Genomic DNA, 17,823 nt, shown 5'->3' with positions numbered 1-17,823 from the left:
AGTCTGTCTTTGTTTGGAAGCTCATCTGAAACCCGTCCACCGTGGATGACCCTGCTGGTTATTTAAAATACCGGTGGCAGAGCCCTCAGAATCTTAGGGCCTAAGCACAGAAAATCTGTAGGAAAGTTAAGAAGCACATAAGCTCTACAATTTAAAAAGTGTTATTATGAATACTATTTTATTTTTACAATAACCCTGTAAATTTTGCTGCTTTCTAAACCTATAAAGTCTGGCTTCTTTGCACATAAACAAATGAAGTATATAGCCATGAACACTACAGATCCACAACATATTCTGTGACACAGGGTACTATACAAACAACATATCCTTGTCTGGTCCTGCTTTTTCATTAAGCATGTTGCTTTAAGAGTGATTATTAACATGCTGAGAGGGTTTCACTTCTCTGTTTGGTCTTCAATCCAAGTCATGATCAATTTATCCATATCTGATATTGGTCCCTTTTGCATTTTCATTAGCCTTTTAGCTTTCAGTGGAGTCAATCCTTAACAGTTTGGAGAATTTTTCCATAGTTTTTTAGAATATTTACACTTTTCAACTATGACATGCATAAATCATGAGCAATAACATTCAGATTTTCTACCTTTGTGTCGTTGAACAATCTCATTTCACTTCCCAATCAATATTTCTCCATTCCCTTTTGCTGCTGTTATCACTAGCACTGGTTTTGCTGCATTTGGAAGTCACAGTGCAATTCACAGTAATATTTGCAAAAGAAAATTTAAAATATAGATAATACTATAATACCCAAGATGTGCACAATACATAAAACTGAATACTACTGCCTACAAGCCAAGCATACGCTGTTATACAATGAACATTTAGACAGAAAGTCTAACACAGTACATACGTAAGCTAGTAACAAAGAAATTCATTATGAATATCAAGACATATAGGGTTATATATGTACTGTAGCATTATACACCTGGCAATGCAATCACTTTGTATATGTAAGAAACATGAGATACACACTTTGTATGCAGGAAGTTACTGTGTTTGCTGCGGTCCATTCTCTGATTGGGGTTTCTGAACTCTAATACAACTTGACGGGACCACGGAGGTATATACAGTCAGTCATTGCCCAGAAAGACATTATACAGAATGTGTATTTCTAAACTAAAGTTCACTTCAATCAACGTACTCCATATGTCCTAAAGTAATTTTGGTAAGAATTTCCCTAAATAGTATAACATTAAGATTACTGTATGGTTTCCAAGAAAATCGATGCTTATCAAGCAAATACCACAGGCAAAACACAAATTCAAGTCTAAATAACAATTTTCAAGGACCTTTAAGTCACAGTTTTCTTTTGACTATAGGATTTCAGAATTCTGGGTTTGGGAGGTATGTTGTTTTAACTTTCCTATACTGCCCTAGGATGTAGCTTTTGAAAATACATTCTTCTTCAGACGATGCTATTGCTATTAGTTAAATTAATCCTTCAGAACGGTGTGAGAATTCCAGTCCCCACTATAGTGCTTTACCTTATCAGCCTGACGCATATAGCAGTAGAGAATTCCTCTCATGCACTTTATAGCTGAATGCTCCAGCTCATGGGTCCTTCCCTTGTCATCATCAATGCGCCTGGGTGAGAGAGATAACCCATGAAACAAATTGGAAATGCATTTGAAAAGAAAGCAGAGCTTTTGATAATTAAGTATTTAACTATCTGCCTAATCCTGTGTTCTGGTGATGTCTACTAATTCTGTCACAGTGAAACTCTACTTTCATAGCATATGTAGACTGTTGCACACACACACACACAAATAAATTCCAAGATGAAACTTGTACAGGTTTCTTATTTAGATACCAATTCTTTTAAGAAAGTAAGGCAATGACTTTACAAATAGCATACAATATTTTCCACATTGCCTTGGACAAAATTTTAAAGACTATTTCTATCATAGAAAAATTCAACAAGAGATTTAAAAAATGCAGTTATGGAGTTGAGACAATTTTTAATACCATTTCCTTTAGATTATGCAATAATCACTTGGATTCAAGGAAGCACAGGTTAAGAAGGTAGATGCCTCCCTTGCTTAGTTACAAATGTAATACAGCTAGGGCAGCACTTTGCAGTCCTGGTGTGGTGCTGTGGGTTAATGCACTGGACTGCATGGTTGGTTTGAACCACAACGTTGGCAGTTCAAGCTCACCAGCTGCTGCTCATAAACCCTATACAAGGTTGTGATGAGTCGGCACTAACGTGAAGGCACTTAACAACAACAACAAAGGGCAGTACTTTAGTTTGCAGTCCAGGATACCTTCAATTGAACATACATCCAGTAATTACTTGGTTTTAGCTACTTGAAATTGTGAGGTATAAATCTCTCAGGAAAAAATAAGTTAGATAAGTATTAATAATGTCAATCTTGAATTAGCAGCATTAGTTTGTTGAGGTAAATTAATAACTAATTATTTGGTACTGAGAACTTCCTTTATGCCAAGAACTTTGATCATTCTTTTTCATACATAAGGGGGCTTCAAAATATTTATGAGGAAATACCATTATCTTTTGATTCCATTTTCCCAAGAACTTTTTGAAGTTCACTTATATTATCTCATTTCGTCATGACAATAATCTCATTATTTTGCTGAGGAAGTTAAAGCTCAGAAATGATAACAACTTATCTATGGTTATGGAGCTAGTTGTAGACAATGAAATAGAATTGTCTTAGATTCTGTGTTGGAAGAAGTGCAGCCAGCCACAGTGCTCCTTGGAGGCCCAAATGGCCACCAAACTTCGTCTCTCATACTTTGGACATATTGTAAGGAGGGACCAGTCACTGGAAAAGGATATAATGTTTGCTAAGGTGGAGGGTCAGAGAAAAAGAGGATGACCCCTAATGAGATGGATTGGCCAAGTGGCAGCACTGATGGCCTCAAGCGTGGCAACAGTAGTGAGGTTGGCCCAGGATCAGGGAGTGTTTTGTTCTACTGTGCATAAGGGTCGCTATGGGTCGGTACCGACTCGATGGCACCAAACAACAAAAGGAGCTCTGGCAGTGTAGTAGTTATGAATCGGGCTGCCATCCTCAAAGTCAACAGTTTGAAAATACCAGCTTTTCTGTGGAAGATAAGGCTTTCTCCTCCCATAAAGATTTACAGCCTCATAAACTCACAGTAGACAGTGAAGTTCAGCTGAAATGGAGAGGGTATAGATGAAGGGAGAGTTATGCTTAAACATCACCCTGAATCCAACAGAGAGAACAGATTGGAGGAAATCAATTTTTTTAAAAATCTAGAGTTGTTGTAGTAATTTAAATAAGAAATAAACATGGAAATACATATTTGAATGCTGAAGTTATAGATATAAATAAGTTTTTTTTGTTTGTTTTGTTTTTCATTAAGAGTATTTCCTACTTAGAGCCGAGAGCAAGATAGTAAAATAAGCAGACACACTGAGTAGACAGACCCTCTGCAACAAAGACACAGGAGACAGAGTGAAACAGACACAGATGGTGGTCCTGGAACCCTGAGCACCAGAAGATAGGGCAGAGGGGTGTACTGAGTGCTGACTGAAAGATGAAGCTGTACAGGAACAGTGAAAGCAAAGAAAAACTAGCAGACTGTGGAATGGCATGGTCCACCATGGCCATCTTGAACTTTTGTGTGTGGCTGTTAATACAGCAGCCTGCAAGCACAGAATGTGGCTAGAGACCTCCAATGTTCCCGAGCCCTCAAGGTAATGGGGTGTGGCGAATCGTTGCCCCTGCTAAGCCAGCAGCCAGTGGTACTCCCTCCTAGGCAGCCTCTGTTCTGCCGAGGGTTGGGATGGGCACCTGGCATAGCACCCCTACTTCTAGAGACATATGAATGTGCCTGCAACTACAATGCACAGAGAACTAACTGAATTCATACTTCCAGTCTCTACCTCATCTACCAAGAGACAGATGGTGAGCAATTGAGAATACACCACTATACAATCATCAATGTCTTAGAGAAAGCAAAAAAATTCAGCCTGCACAAAGAAATATTATTTTAAAAAACTAACGACCATGCCTCATGCCTTGGTATATCATGTATAAGGCATGTTTAGCACAAAATTCTAAAAACCTAACATAAAGATACATTCTTGAAAGCCACAAAAAAACAAAACAAAAAACCTTACTATATTTTCACATATAATGTATCCATATAAGTATTGTGAACAGGAAATTAACACAGTTGGAGTTGTGCAGTTTGCTAAAAACATACAATTATTTGTTATTTGCATAAAATACAGTAATGCAGTCAGAGGTAAAATGATAAGAAAAATGGCTGATTATTCATCAGAAAAAAATAAAAGTCAGAAGACAAAAGACATTACATATTTGAAGCTCTCAAAGAAAACAAAATGCTGTCAACTCAGAATTCTTTCTGCAATTGCTTCTTTAACACCACCATGAGTTTGAAATTCACAGGTCCACTTTTGTTGTTGTTGTTGTTAAGTGCTGTGGAGTCAGTTCCGCCCCCATACCGACCCTGTTTAGGGTTTCTGGGGAGTAGCTGGTGAGCATGAACTGTTGACCTTGCGGTTCAAACTGTTTATGTAGTCCAGCACATTAACCCAATTTTTTAATGCCACATGACGCTAATCATCTCAACATGAGCTGTTCATATTTCTAGTAATTGTGTACTGCACTAAAAAATGTTCTCTCGTGGTTTGCATGTATAGTCAGAATAGGTTCTAAAGGAAGACAGTAACATAGTGGGATTTGTATCATAGGTAGGTAGAGATTTAAAATAGGTAGGAAATAAAATAAAGAGTAGATGTTGGAAATAAAAGGGAATAAAGACAGACATATTGTTGTTAGGTAGCAACTGCAAAAGATTAGGCAAAAGGAGAGTGAAGCGTTCAGCTGATAAAAAGAGAGGGCATATGCACAAGAACACCCACACTTGCAGATAATACCTACTTGACCTAGCTTCAATGAATGGATGACCAGAACTCAACCAAGAGAAGAAGAGGAAAAAAAAAGAGTGATCTGATACAATTTGATGAACTTGACCTACACCTATGGATGCAGTAACCCAAAAGAGGGAACAAATCCTTACAGCAAGAAACATTCCCACTCCCTCCACACAGAGTAGACAGAGATGGGCAACTTGGACATTGGACACCCAAATGGGGGGTGGGGGGGACTACAAAGGCAAGAAATGACTGGCTTACAAGCTTTCAAGAGGGAACCTAGAGCTAGGGGGCATGGAGGAAGGCAGAATCTCCAGTGAGTACTACCCAATCTGTCTAGGTGGCGCTGATGAAATGAAATACAGATGGGTCACTTGTGAAACTATAGTGAGTAACTGTTATCAAGACTGATTATGAGGGTTGCAAATGTAAAGGTAGACATTTTTTAGCAAGGAAGTGAGTGATTAACTCTCCAGTCTAGGAGCGTAGGTCTCTAGGACCATCAACGGAGAAGAGCCGAGAGCAGGACCCTACCCAGAGAAGCAGTGAGGCCTGAGATAGAGGCAGAGATGATGACGTGGAGTGATGAAGCGGCTGGGGACTTTGGATCCTGAGAGGGAGAGTGACTGTGTGCTGAAGACTGGGGGGATGAGGGGGTGGGAGTGTAGGAGGCAGGCTTGCAGGGTATACCCTTTGGTCAGTTGATGATGCATGGAGGGGATTGTAACCATGGCAATGAAATAAGATAGAATGAATGTAAAACTAATGCTCTCCATGTAAACTATTATATAATTCACAATAAAACATTAAAAAAAAAAAGAGTAGACAAAAAGGGAGATGAAGGAAGGAGGAAGGGAAAATGAAGAAGAGTTTAAGAAACTTTGATGAAGTAAAACTGGCTGTATTTGGTTCACTGCTTTGAGTGATTTATATGCATGGTAACATCATTGAGTGAGATTGCTGAAATAGTGGAACAGGTGGTTTGATTCAACTTAGAGTGAACCATTTATTCTTTTAACTTTTTTTTTTTAAAGCTTTTACAGTGAATTGAGTGATAGTCTACAGGAGATATCATCAGTTTTATATTCAACAAATCATTACAAGGATTACAATCCCCTCCATGTACCATCAGTTAAAAGTATTTACACCTCTATTACTCTATTATCATTTTTTTGTTGTTGATGTACACATATCACACTCAAAATATCTATTTGTTTAAATGCCCAAAGGGCACATTTTGCAAGCCAGCCTCCTATCCGTAAGCACACTGCCTTTCTCAGTTCATGGGTCTATAGACCTCTGCTGCTTTATCTCTCTTTGTCATTGCCTCTGCCACTATCACTGTTGTCACCACTTTTCTGTGAATACCTTATTCCTCAGAAACTCTAGAGACTTAATTCTAAATGAAACACATTAACATTGGTGTATCATATACAATAAGCACTGGACTGCCAACCACAGGTCCGCTGCTTCCATGAGTGCTAATATTGGATTCCAGCAAAATGAAACTTCTATCTTTTCTCTATTATGGTGATATGTATTGGTCCATTATAATTAACTTCTCCAATTGCCGATGTCAAACTACTCCTGGAAATGCTGATGTATCACTTTAACATAATATGGTGAATGTCAGGAAAAAGTAAACCATGAATCATTTATATTATCATTCCTTCTTATGCAGACTCAGTGTATTAACAAAGGCAAATCCTGGCAAGAATAACATTGGAGTATATATTGATTCATGGAGGAATGAACTCAATTAAATGTTCTGCATATCATCTCTACCTCATTTAAAAATGAAGAAGAAATCCTAAAAACAAATAAAAAAAAATCACTAACAGTTTTTCTGAAACTGTCTTTAATTTTATCTGCTCCTAATTTCAACAAGTATCAAACCAAGACTAAACGATTCTATGTAATTCAACCACAATAAATAACTCTTCCATTTTAATAAGGTTTTCTTGGTTATCCTTTCTTCTGAAAATACGTTAGGAACAAGAATAATTTTTTTTTTTTTTTTTCTGACACAGAAAGAACATTTATTTGGACCATTGAGTCCTGGAGTGGTGCTCCAGAATAATGCATTGGAAATCAAGGTCAGTTTGAACCACAGGGTCAGCAGTTCAAACTTACCAGCCGCTCCTTGGAAACCCTTTACATGGTTGCTATAAGCCAGTATTTAACAACAACTAACAACAAGATTTAAAGCGAATCTGATGACTCAAAGTAAATCATCTATTTTCTACCAAACACCGACAAGACTCTATTCTCTTTAGTAAGCTAAATTGCATTGTAATTGGAAGATTATTCATTTAGAAAACAAATGAAAAAACTTTTAATTTACTTCTATTCAATAGTTATCACAAGCTATATTGCTGATCCATATTTGTACAATATTAACTCATGATTTTATGTCTAAACTGAATTTCATACTCATCTAACTAGTGAGAAAAGCAGATCCCTGAGATTTATCATTGATGACATTATTTCTCTCCAGACAAACTTGAAGTAAAATAAAATTAATACCAGAATTTTGCTTGGTAGAATTAGATGACTTGAATGTTTATAAGAATTCAGCTACAATCACCTATTATATTCAGTCCTAAAATAGTAGTAAATCTATAGTTGGGAGGTAGCAAGCTGGTTTCCTGCAGGAAGATATCCTTCGTCTCTCCGGTACAATGATGGGGATATCCTATGTCTTCCTTGGATTTTCCTTTTTTCAAATATATATGTGGGTACATAATGAAATGTTCTAAAAGTATCCTTTTAAGTCAATGTTGCTGTTGTTAAGTGCTGTTAACGCTGGTTCCAACTCATAGCAATCTTGTATAGAGTTTCTGAGGAGCTGCTGGTACGCTTGAACTGCCGACCTTGTGGTTGGCAGTCCAGTGCTTATCCTACAGTACCACACCAGGAGTCTTTTAAGTCAATGAAAACTTTTTGAAGCCACTTTGTATATATATATGAGAATAAGTTCAAAAGCATCCCTATAAAATCATAGAAACCTTTATTAAACAATAATATTAAAGCGTGGCACTGTGAGTTTATGCGTTGGACTGCAAAATCAGTTTGATCCACAAGGTTAAGTGATTCAAACTCAACAGCTGCTCCTAGGAAACCCTATACAGGGTCGCTATAGATTGAAACCGACTCGATGGCACTTAACAACAACATCCTATATATCTTTCATCTAGGTTGTTTTTTTTTTTAACCTGTTACATGATTTTTAATCATTATTATTAAACACACTTAATAAAAAAAAAATACAGGAAATCACAGTGGCTATTAAAAAGTCTATAAAATTTCAGATTCAAAAATTACACAATTGTAGAGCTCAAAAAAAGGAAATAACTAGAAAAAAAATCTGAGAAAAAAAGGCTTTAAAATAGTTTTAATAAACTCAAAACTCCTCCAGATTGCATTGCCCATTTTTGTCCTGTGTTCTGCATGACACATTGGACAGGGTCAGGTGATGTTAGAGCATTTGCAAATAAAAGTCGCTAAATCTTGTCTTCAGTTGTGGTGGAAGAGTGGGCAGCAGCTTTTAAACAAGGTTGAATTCTCTCAGGTTTAGTTGGAGAACAGTGTCTTTCATAGCAGCAAACACGAAGCGGATATTCTCTGTATCTATGCTATGGCACATGTGAAGTGGGAGTAGATGACTTTCTCCTTGTCCGGATTCTGGTTTTGGTTTTTTTCCCGTTGGGTCACCTCTCTTTGGAATGGGCACAAATATTGATCTCTTCCAATCAGTCGGCCAGATAGTTGCCTTCCAAATTTCTTGGCATAGATGAGTGAGTGCCTCCAGTGCCGCCTCACTTTCTTGAAAGATTTCTATTTTTATTCCATCAATTCCTGGTGCCTTGTTCTTTGTCAATTCCTTCAATGCATCTTGGACTTCTTCCTTCAGTATCATTGGCTCTTGATCATATGCTACTTCTTGAAATGGTTGCACATTAATCATTTCTTTTTTGGTACAATGACTCTGTGTATTCCTTCCATCTACTTTTTTTTAGGATTCTGGTTCTTGATAAAGCTTCAGGATAAAGTCTCTGGCAGCTTTGACGTCCTGCTTTGGTCCTGTATACTGTGGGAAATAGCTAATTAGATGAGAGTACATGATTTTCTCTTCCAGAAGATCCCTCTTGTTTAAGAACAAAATCACAGAGGAGTTCAGAAACCAGGGTTAAGTAATAATGGTTTTAATTTAAATAAGACTTTGTTTTCTTCCATGGGGTTCTCATTGTCACACTCAGCCAGGACCTGGTCATATTTACTCAAAGCAACCAAGAAAATAATGGAAGTGACACTTTCAAAGCAATGAATCCATTTCCGTCTTTCAGACTGCTGACCATCCAAAAGATGATATTTTCCAAGTCAAAGGAATACTCGATGATCCTGTTGTGGGCACTTGCATCTGGACACATCTTGCTGCGTTAGCACAAAGGACAGTGTGGTGCTTCAGTTGATGTCAGTCAGGTAATATTTGGTGGCGTCTGACAGCTGATACTCCCTCCTGCGGTCGAAGTATTCCTGGATTCCGGGGTCCTGCCAGAGCTGTTTGATGGCCTCGACCTTGGTTCTGGATAACGCTGACACCTTGTCTACTTCCATTTCTTTGCTGATCTGGGCATGCTACTCACTCTATTCACACACATAGTGTATCCTGAGGGTTTCCATTGCTTGGATCTTGGCTTGCATGGCGGTGAATATGTTTTGGTAAACCAGTTTTGTGAATCCCCTTCTATCTTCATCACTATAACCAGATCCATGGATAATTCTCATCTGCTTGATAAAGGTGCTTTTTCCACTTTCACCAGTTCATCATGGTGTGTGGTGGAAGCTGGGTTCTGTTTCTTGGATTACTCTCATTTAGATCTTTGCTTCAATATTCAAGCAAGGAAATGGGTTCATCCAGGTTTTTATACTTTTGAAGGTAGTGTTTCTATCTCTCCCTAAAGAATTCTGCACTCTTAGATTCACACAAGGTCAAACTGGCAGTTACAGCATTCTTGATGCCTCAAATAGTGTTTCTTGTAAATGCTCTATGGGTTTTGGGAATAAGAATAAGTCTAGAAGGACAATGTAGGTTGTCGGGTAGATGGGGTAAGTCCTCCCAGTGAAATTCTAGTTGGACACATTATACTCAAAGAGTAGCAGGTACAATGTCATTAAGGGGGGGTGGGGGGAATCCTTGTAAAGCTTTCCTGGTCCTTTTCTCACTAACACAGTTTCCAATTTTATTATAAATTCTTTATAAAAATCCCCCATGATCATTCTGTGTCCTTCAAGGAAATCTATCAAGATTATCCCTTTGGGATCCCAAAAAGCAATTACAATAGCCTTCTGAACTGTCCTCTCTGCCTTGAATTTAACTGGCCCAACAGATCCCCTAAGCAGCCACCACTTTGATGGGACCTTTTTTTAAAAATGCACTTAAATGAGAGTAAGCAAGTTTAATACTGAAAGAACTTGTCATCCAAAGTAATTCAGTGATTGCATGTTTAAACATGTGTGTTTTTAAATAAACCCCTGCATGAAAGAACTGGAACCCTATTAGAAATACTTTTTTAATTACTCTTGTAATGAAAGAAATACAGAGCAACTCTGTACTGTGAAAAGATGTTCTTTTATCCTTTATATATAATTGGTTGACTTGAAACTGATAGTCCAAATAAATGAAGTGAGTGAAATACTAAACTGAAGTAAACAAAAACAACAAAAAATCTGTTAAATACTCTGGGCCCTAGCTTTTCATCTGTAAAACTGAATCACAGTGAATTCCTCTATAATTGAAATTAGTCAACATAATGAGAATAGACCATTCTTTCTGTCAAAGACTAGTGCTGATTTAGAAACCTAGAGATGAGAAACACTCAAAACAAAGTTATAAAATTTTGGGGATCTTCGAGATACCAACAGAATTACCAAAAGTCCAATTTCGATTGAGCCATAAAATCCCTATTAGCTAAACTTAGAGTTACCACTGGAGTCATGGTGTGTCGTTGTGAGTTAATGTGCTGGACTGCAATGTCGGTATGAACCTCAAGGTGGACAGTTGAGGCTCACCAGTCACTCCTTATATTGAAATCCTATATAGGGTCGCTATGAGTCGGAACCAACTGGACATCACTTAACAACAACAACAGAATTCCCACTAGAGTACACACTAGCTTACCTGTATGCAAGAGCCAAAGCCCAGGCTCCAGCAGCACAGTATAGACTGTCATGGATCTTGGCCTTCTGATCATTTCCACACGTTTTAGTGGGAAACAGACCTGTGGTTGGACTTTGATACAGCAACAAAGTTGACTTAACTGCAATTAAAGACAACACAAAGACAACCATTCATTTTCCTTGGATTGAAGGTTTCAGTACTCTGAGTTGGTTTCCTCAACCCACTTCCAATAATTTTGTTGTTTTTCTAAACTTGACAACAACTAAAAATAGGTGAAAAGAAACAATTTACATTTTGTAAAAATTATCATTAATTCTCTTTTTTTAACTATTTATTACTACAAAAACAGCAGAAAGAACAATATAAGAATACATATCACAATCCTGATTGAAGTTAAGTTGAATTAAACCTTTGTGTTTAAGCAAACAAACAGTCTGTATCTTAGGGGGGAGACAAATGAATCAAATTATATATTATCTGACTGAAGAGGAAAAGTAAGTAGCACAAAAAGCAAACTGACAAAATTGTAATGTAATTGGAGTCCCATGTGTAAGTCAAAAAGTGTTCTCCATCTAGGTCTATATATTTCTGAAGTTGGTGTTCCCATCTCTCTAGCCCTCTCCCCTCAAAATTCAACACTCTTGACAGCTGTGGCATCCTCGAAGGGCTCAAATCGTATTCCTTTTAAGTATTGAGTTTAGGGATCAAAAAGAAGCCTAAAGGGGCTTGATCGGGGTTGTCAAATGGATGGGGTAAGCTTTCCTAATGAAATTCTCATAGCACAGTGCATGCTACCCTAAAAGAATAAGTTCATGTTTGTAGGCACTATCTCAATCCATTTCATTAAATTCCTCTTTTTTGAGCAATGAATACTTATAGAAAATCTTTGTTCTTAGCTCTGGTAACGTTTAGGAAAGTACAAAAGGGCATAGGGGATATGGGTAACAGTTGTAAAATGATACAACATGACTTGCCAGATTCCTTTTATAGCCCTGGTATCGATGTGCAAAAAGTCTTGCTGGCACTCTGATTAAAGTGCTAAGCTGCTAGCCAAAAGGTCAGTAATTCAAACCCAGAAGGCGCTCTGGAGAAGACAGACACGGCAGTCTGCGTCCATAAAGATATACAGCCTTGAAAACCCTATAAGGCAGTTCTACTCTGTCCTTTACAGACTGCAATGAGTCAGTAAGTTGACGGCAGTTGGTCTGTTTGGTTTTTTAAATGTGCAAAAGGAATATATAGCTGCTTAAGCACTGAAATCACCCCAACATCCAAATGATAAAACATCATCCATATAATATATGCAATATACATAGGGCAGAATAAATACTAACAACCTCAGGACATGTTTTCCCCAGGTTTTGCTTACCAATTCTGTAATAATGATCCAGTTTATCCCACAGAGTTTCATTATCAGGTCTTGGAAGATCAATACTTTTAAGAGGTTCATATACTGAGCCTAAAAGAAAAATGAAAGCTCATCAAATTCAGTTATTTACAGCCAGAAGAAAAAAATTAAACGAATGAAGAAACATTGTCTAGAAACCTAATTTTAATTTTTCTATGTGAATTATACTATTTCACAACTGGTAAAATGTTTGATGGTTTATAGAGAAGAAGAGAGCACCTATGTTAACAAGTATAGAAGGGCTCTAAATGTTATGTAACACTTCCACTGTTAACCTGGCAAGAAAACCAATAAACTGATATGTACACAATCAAATATCATGTGGACATTATTAGCTACAGTTCCCATTAAGAAATACATCTACTTACATGCCCTGAAATCAAAACCTTTTTCCTTATATTGATACTTCATGAGGCAATCCTCTATCAAACATTCATACCATAAAAGCCTCAAGGAAAACGATAAGGCTCCCATGTCCCAAGTCATCCACTCCAACATTCACCCACTCTTCATACTGAAAACTGTAAGTTTCCATTTTCTCCTAGATATGCAATATTCTTGCCTTATTATCTGAACTATAAGCAAAGTCAATTTCTACTTTTCAGTCATGAAAACTAGTACAAGGTGCTAACAGAGCACGCTGCTCAAGAGCTACAGAATACACAATCATCACGATAATTTGCCACAAAATGGATACAGAAAACTGTGCACTTGACTGGTGTACTTTCTCAACCACTGATTGAAAAGGAGGCATCCAGACCTTCAGCCATCATACTAAGTACTGTCTCTCATTCTTGTTAAAAGCACTCAGAAATCATAAATATCTCAGGGTCACAATTAGTCCACCTCTGAATTCAGGTAATGCATGCCATATCGTCTAACATCACAGCACAAAAGTGAACCTACAATTTACCTAGGGGGAAGAGGGATAGGGACATTGTGTTTAGATGCATTAAGAGTCTGTTTTTTTCAAAGAAAATCAAAGTATCTATGTTCATAAATTTGTGATGGCCAGTATGCTACTTAGCTTAAATCCGAGTAATGGGAATACCTCTATACTTAGATTTGTTGTTATTGTTTAGGAGCCATCAAGTTGGTACCAACTCATAGTGACCTTACGCACAGCAAACAAAACACTGCCAGATCCTGGGCCAACCTCACTACTGTTGCCATGCTTGAGTCCACTGATGCTGCCACTTGGCCAATCCATCTCATTGGGGGTCTTCCTTTCCTTCGCTGACCCTCCACCTTACCAAACATGATATCCTTCTCCAGTGATCCTTCTCCAGGAGGGCCTGACAATATGTCTGAAGTATGAGAGAAGAAGTTTGGCCGTCTTGGCCTCCAAGAAGCACTCTGGTGGCACTTCTTCCAAAACGGATCTATTGGTTCTTTTGGCAGCCCATGGCACTTTCATAGATGGTAAAAATTCTGAAGGAAGTAAGGAAAGGACCTATGCATTTAGCGAACAATTCCATTATCTTCTGTTGGAAAGAGAAATTATTTAGGAATGAAAATAAAAAATGGGAAATGACATGTTCTGAGTGGAGAGCTGATTTTCTCATAGATTTTCTTATAGTGATTTTTCACAATGATACCAAGCAGAATGGCTTCCCACAGTGACAACTGAGAAGACTTAACCAACATACACAAGAGAACATGAATACTCCTCCTGCACAGGAAGAAAAGGTCCAGTCATGCCCTCAATTTCCCTACATTCAATTACCTATGGGCATGAACCACCTATGAGCAGGAATTCCCAGTGAACACCCTTGCTATTTCGAGTCCTGGTGTGGCACTGTAGGTTAATTGGACCGAGAGGTTGGTTTAAACCTAGAGGTTGGTGGTTCAAAATCACCAGCAACTCCTCAGAAGCCCTAAATAGGGTCTTTATGAGTCAGAACCTACTCAATGGCACTTAACAACAACAACATAGGCAGAAATAAGTACAAAGACAGACTGGCAGTTTAAAAGTAATTCAAATTCCATGCAGATAGGATACTAAGCTCTGACAGTCTATATACTCCCAATGAAGCTCATTAACTATAAAAATTTTAAATTATATACACACACACGAACACAAACTTAGTATCACAGTTCTAAAGAGTAGAAAAAAGTGTTTTTGCAAACACAGATACATAAGAAACAAGATGGTGTATACTAAAAATTTGCAGAGCTACATACATGGAAATAGGTAGGTGAAGAAAGTATGTTACTATCAGTTAACATTTATTTCAAATCTGACTCAAGTGTACTCAAGTGACTCAATTTCTCAAAGGATAGAGAAATTTATTATATAACTAACTCCCTAAAAAAGGGCTATTGAGTTTTGTTTTTCTTCCTTAATTAAAAACAAAAAAACCACCCTGGTGCATTCCTTTCAAGTATTTCTTTAAGTTATATTTAAGCTTTGTTTGTTTTTTAACAACAAATTTGTATAAACATACATAACATTTATGACATAAGGCATCATTACATATTTTCTGTTTTTTCATATTAACACTGCTATTGTTTATAAGTGCTTCTTCCAACACACGTTTCCCAGGAGTGGCTGGGGAGTGTGAACCTAGGACCTTGTGGTTCAAATCAACACTGAAGTCAAGTGTTTATCTTACAGTGCCACTCCAGGACTCCATATTAATATTGGTTTTTTGTTTTGCTTTTATCTTACTTCCTGCTTTGCCATCTTTTATCCTCCTTCCCAGGTAGTTATAATTCTTCCCATGTTTATACACTATTAGGATTCATGGTGTGGCACTGGACTACTAACCACAAGGTCAGTGGTTCAAATCCACCAGCCAATCTTCGGAAACCCAATAGAGGGTCACTAGGAGTCAGAACCAAATTGATGGCACCTAACAACAACAGATAATCATAAAGAAGCACTGGTGTAGCTCTAGGTAAAGCATTTCACTGCTACTCAAAGGGCTGGAGGTTCAATCCCACCAGCTGCTCCATGAGAGAAAGAAAGATGTGACCATCTACTTCTGAAGATTAGTCTTGGAATCCCTAAGTGGTAGTTCTACTCTGTCCTTAGTGTTGGTTTGAATCAGAATTGACTCAAAGACAATGGGCTTGGCAATAAATTGTTTTTGCTGTTGTTAAGTGCAATCAAGTCAGTTCAGATTCACAGTGATCCTTTATAGGGTTTCTGAGGAGCAGGTGGTAACGATCTTGTGATTTGCCATACAGTGCTGATCCTACAGTGCCATACCAGGATTCCTGGCAATGGATCAGTCATAGCAAACCATATATGCATAAGAAGAAAATGTTATTGCTTGTTTTATAAAAATGGGAACATGATATAAGCACATCCTTTCATCTTGCTCCTCTCATTTAACCAAACACTTGGAAAACATTGTGAGGTAAAGATTTTTTCAAATAGCTGCTTTATATTATGTAGACACTGTGCAACTTAATTACTTTTCTATCAATAGGTATCAATTTTGTTATTTGGTTTTGTCATTATAAATAATACTGTGAAAACATCCTTATACAGAGATATAGCCAGTAGCATGCTAAAACCAACTAATACCAACTGGTAAGAGCTAACTGTTAATTTTTCATGAATTTTGGGAACTGATTGTAAAGCATGGACATTATGCAAAACTAAATTATGCTCATGTAAGATTCCAAGTGGATTTCTGATGTGGTGCTGAAGGATAAGCACTGGACCACAAGATCATTTTGAAATGCAAGACAGGTGGTTCAAACTCACCAGCAGCTCCTCAGAAACCCTATACACGGTCACGTACGTTGGAACCAACTCTATGGCACTAACAACAACAGTTCATATAATAAATATTATCCTGCCCTTCAATTTATTTATACCTATCAGAAATGTTGGAAGCATGATGACTGTGGGATAAACACTGGACTGGGAACAACAAGGTCTGTGGTTTGAACTTACCAGTCCTCAATGGGTGAAAGATAAAACTTTCTTCTCTAGCAAAGATTTTTGTTGTTGCTGTCGAGTTGCTACTGACTCATATAGCAAACTGTGCCAATCTCACAACTGTTGCTACACTTCAGCCCATTTACTGCTGCCACTATGCCAATTCATCTCATTGGGGGTATTCCTCATTTTTGATGACCCTTCACTTTACCAAGCATAAGGTCCTTCTCCAAGGATAACTTGGGGATAACATGACCGAAGTAAGAGAGACACTTAAGTCTCATATGTTCACTTCTAAGAAGCATTCTGGCTGTACTTCTTCCAACACATAATTGCATAATTGTTTGTTTTTTGGCTGTCCATGGTATTTTTAATATTATCTTCCACCACAACTAAAACGCATCAATCCTTCTACAGTCTTCTTTATTCACTGTTCAACTTTGATGTACATATGAGATTACTGAAAATACCATGGCTTGGGTAAGGTGCACCTTAATCCTCAAGCTTAGATCTTTGCTCTAAAATTATTTACCCTCTCGCAGTTGAGAAAAAAAAAATTGCCCACCTCTAGTATAAACCGGCCACCACTTGTCTGTCTGTCATGCTGTGGTGGCTTCAGTTGCTGTGATTCTGAGGGCTCTGTCACCGATATTTTAAACCAGCAGGGTCACCCATGGTGGACAGGTTTCAGATGAGCTTCCAGACAAAGATAGACTAGGAAGAAAGAGTAATGAACTATTTCCAAATCACCAATCACTGAAAACCTTATGAATGGCAGAGAAACACTGTCAGATAACAGGTCCAGAAAATGAGCCCTCAGGTTGGAAGGCACTCTGAATGCGATTGCGGAAGAGATACCTCCTCAAAGTAGAGTTGACCATGATGACATGAATAGAGTTAAGCTTGTGGGAGAAAAGCCCACAGAACCTTCATCTGCTGATGGGCCAAAACTCAAAATGAAGAGAAACAGCTGTAAACAACCACTGAATATCTGAACATGGAATGTACGAAGTACAAATCTGGGAAAATTGGAAGTTGTCAAAAATGAAATGGAATGTATCAACATCGATATCTTAGGCATTAGTGAGCTGAAATGAACCGGTATTGCCCATTTTGAATGTGACAACCACATGCTTTACTATGCAGGAAATGAAAAACTGAAAAGGAATGGTGTTACATTCATCGTCAAAAAGAACATATCCAGATCAGTCATGAGGTACAATGCTGTAAGTGATAGTATAATATCCATGTGCCTACAGGGAAGCCCAGTTAATACCACTATTATTCAAATTTACGCACCAACCACTAGAGCTAGTGAGGATGAAATAGAAGAATTCTACCAACTTCTTCAATCTGAAATCAATCAAACATGCACTCAAGATGTATTGATCATTACTGGTGATTGGAATGCAAAGGTTGGGAGCAAAGAG

General features: G+C 37.8%; 1 protein-coding gene and 1 pseudogene across 3 annotated transcripts in view; both read right to left on the bottom strand.

Moving 5' to 3' along the window:
• The window catches only part of PHKB (phosphorylase kinase, beta), a 309,713-nt gene that overhangs the window by 268,868 nt on the left and 23,022 nt on the right, over positions 1–17,823 (bottom strand). For all 3 annotated transcript variants that reach the window (XM_006872568.1, XM_006872567.1, XM_006872569.1), the window contains 3 exons: positions 12,460–12,549; positions 11,091–11,229; positions 1,503–1,602 (listed from right to left, as the gene is read on the bottom strand). In XM_006872568.1, coding sequence (XP_006872630.1) covers positions 1,503–1,602; positions 11,091–11,229; positions 12,460–12,549 — 329 coding nt within the window. The remainder of the gene's footprint in view (positions 1–1,502; positions 1,603–11,090; positions 11,230–12,459; positions 12,550–17,823) is intronic.
• On the bottom strand, positions 8,457–9,733 carry LOC102834112 (annotated as a pseudogene).

The sequence above is a fragment of the Chrysochloris asiatica genome, unplaced genomic scaffold (genome assembly GCF_000296735.1).
Source record: "Chrysochloris asiatica unplaced genomic scaffold, ChrAsi1.0 scaffold00204, whole genome shotgun sequence".
NCBI lineage: Eukaryota > Metazoa > Chordata > Mammalia > Afrosoricida > Chrysochloridae > Chrysochloris > Chrysochloris asiatica.
The sequence above is the reverse complement of the archived record's forward strand: the minus strand, read 5'-3'. Positions and strand labels throughout refer to the sequence as shown.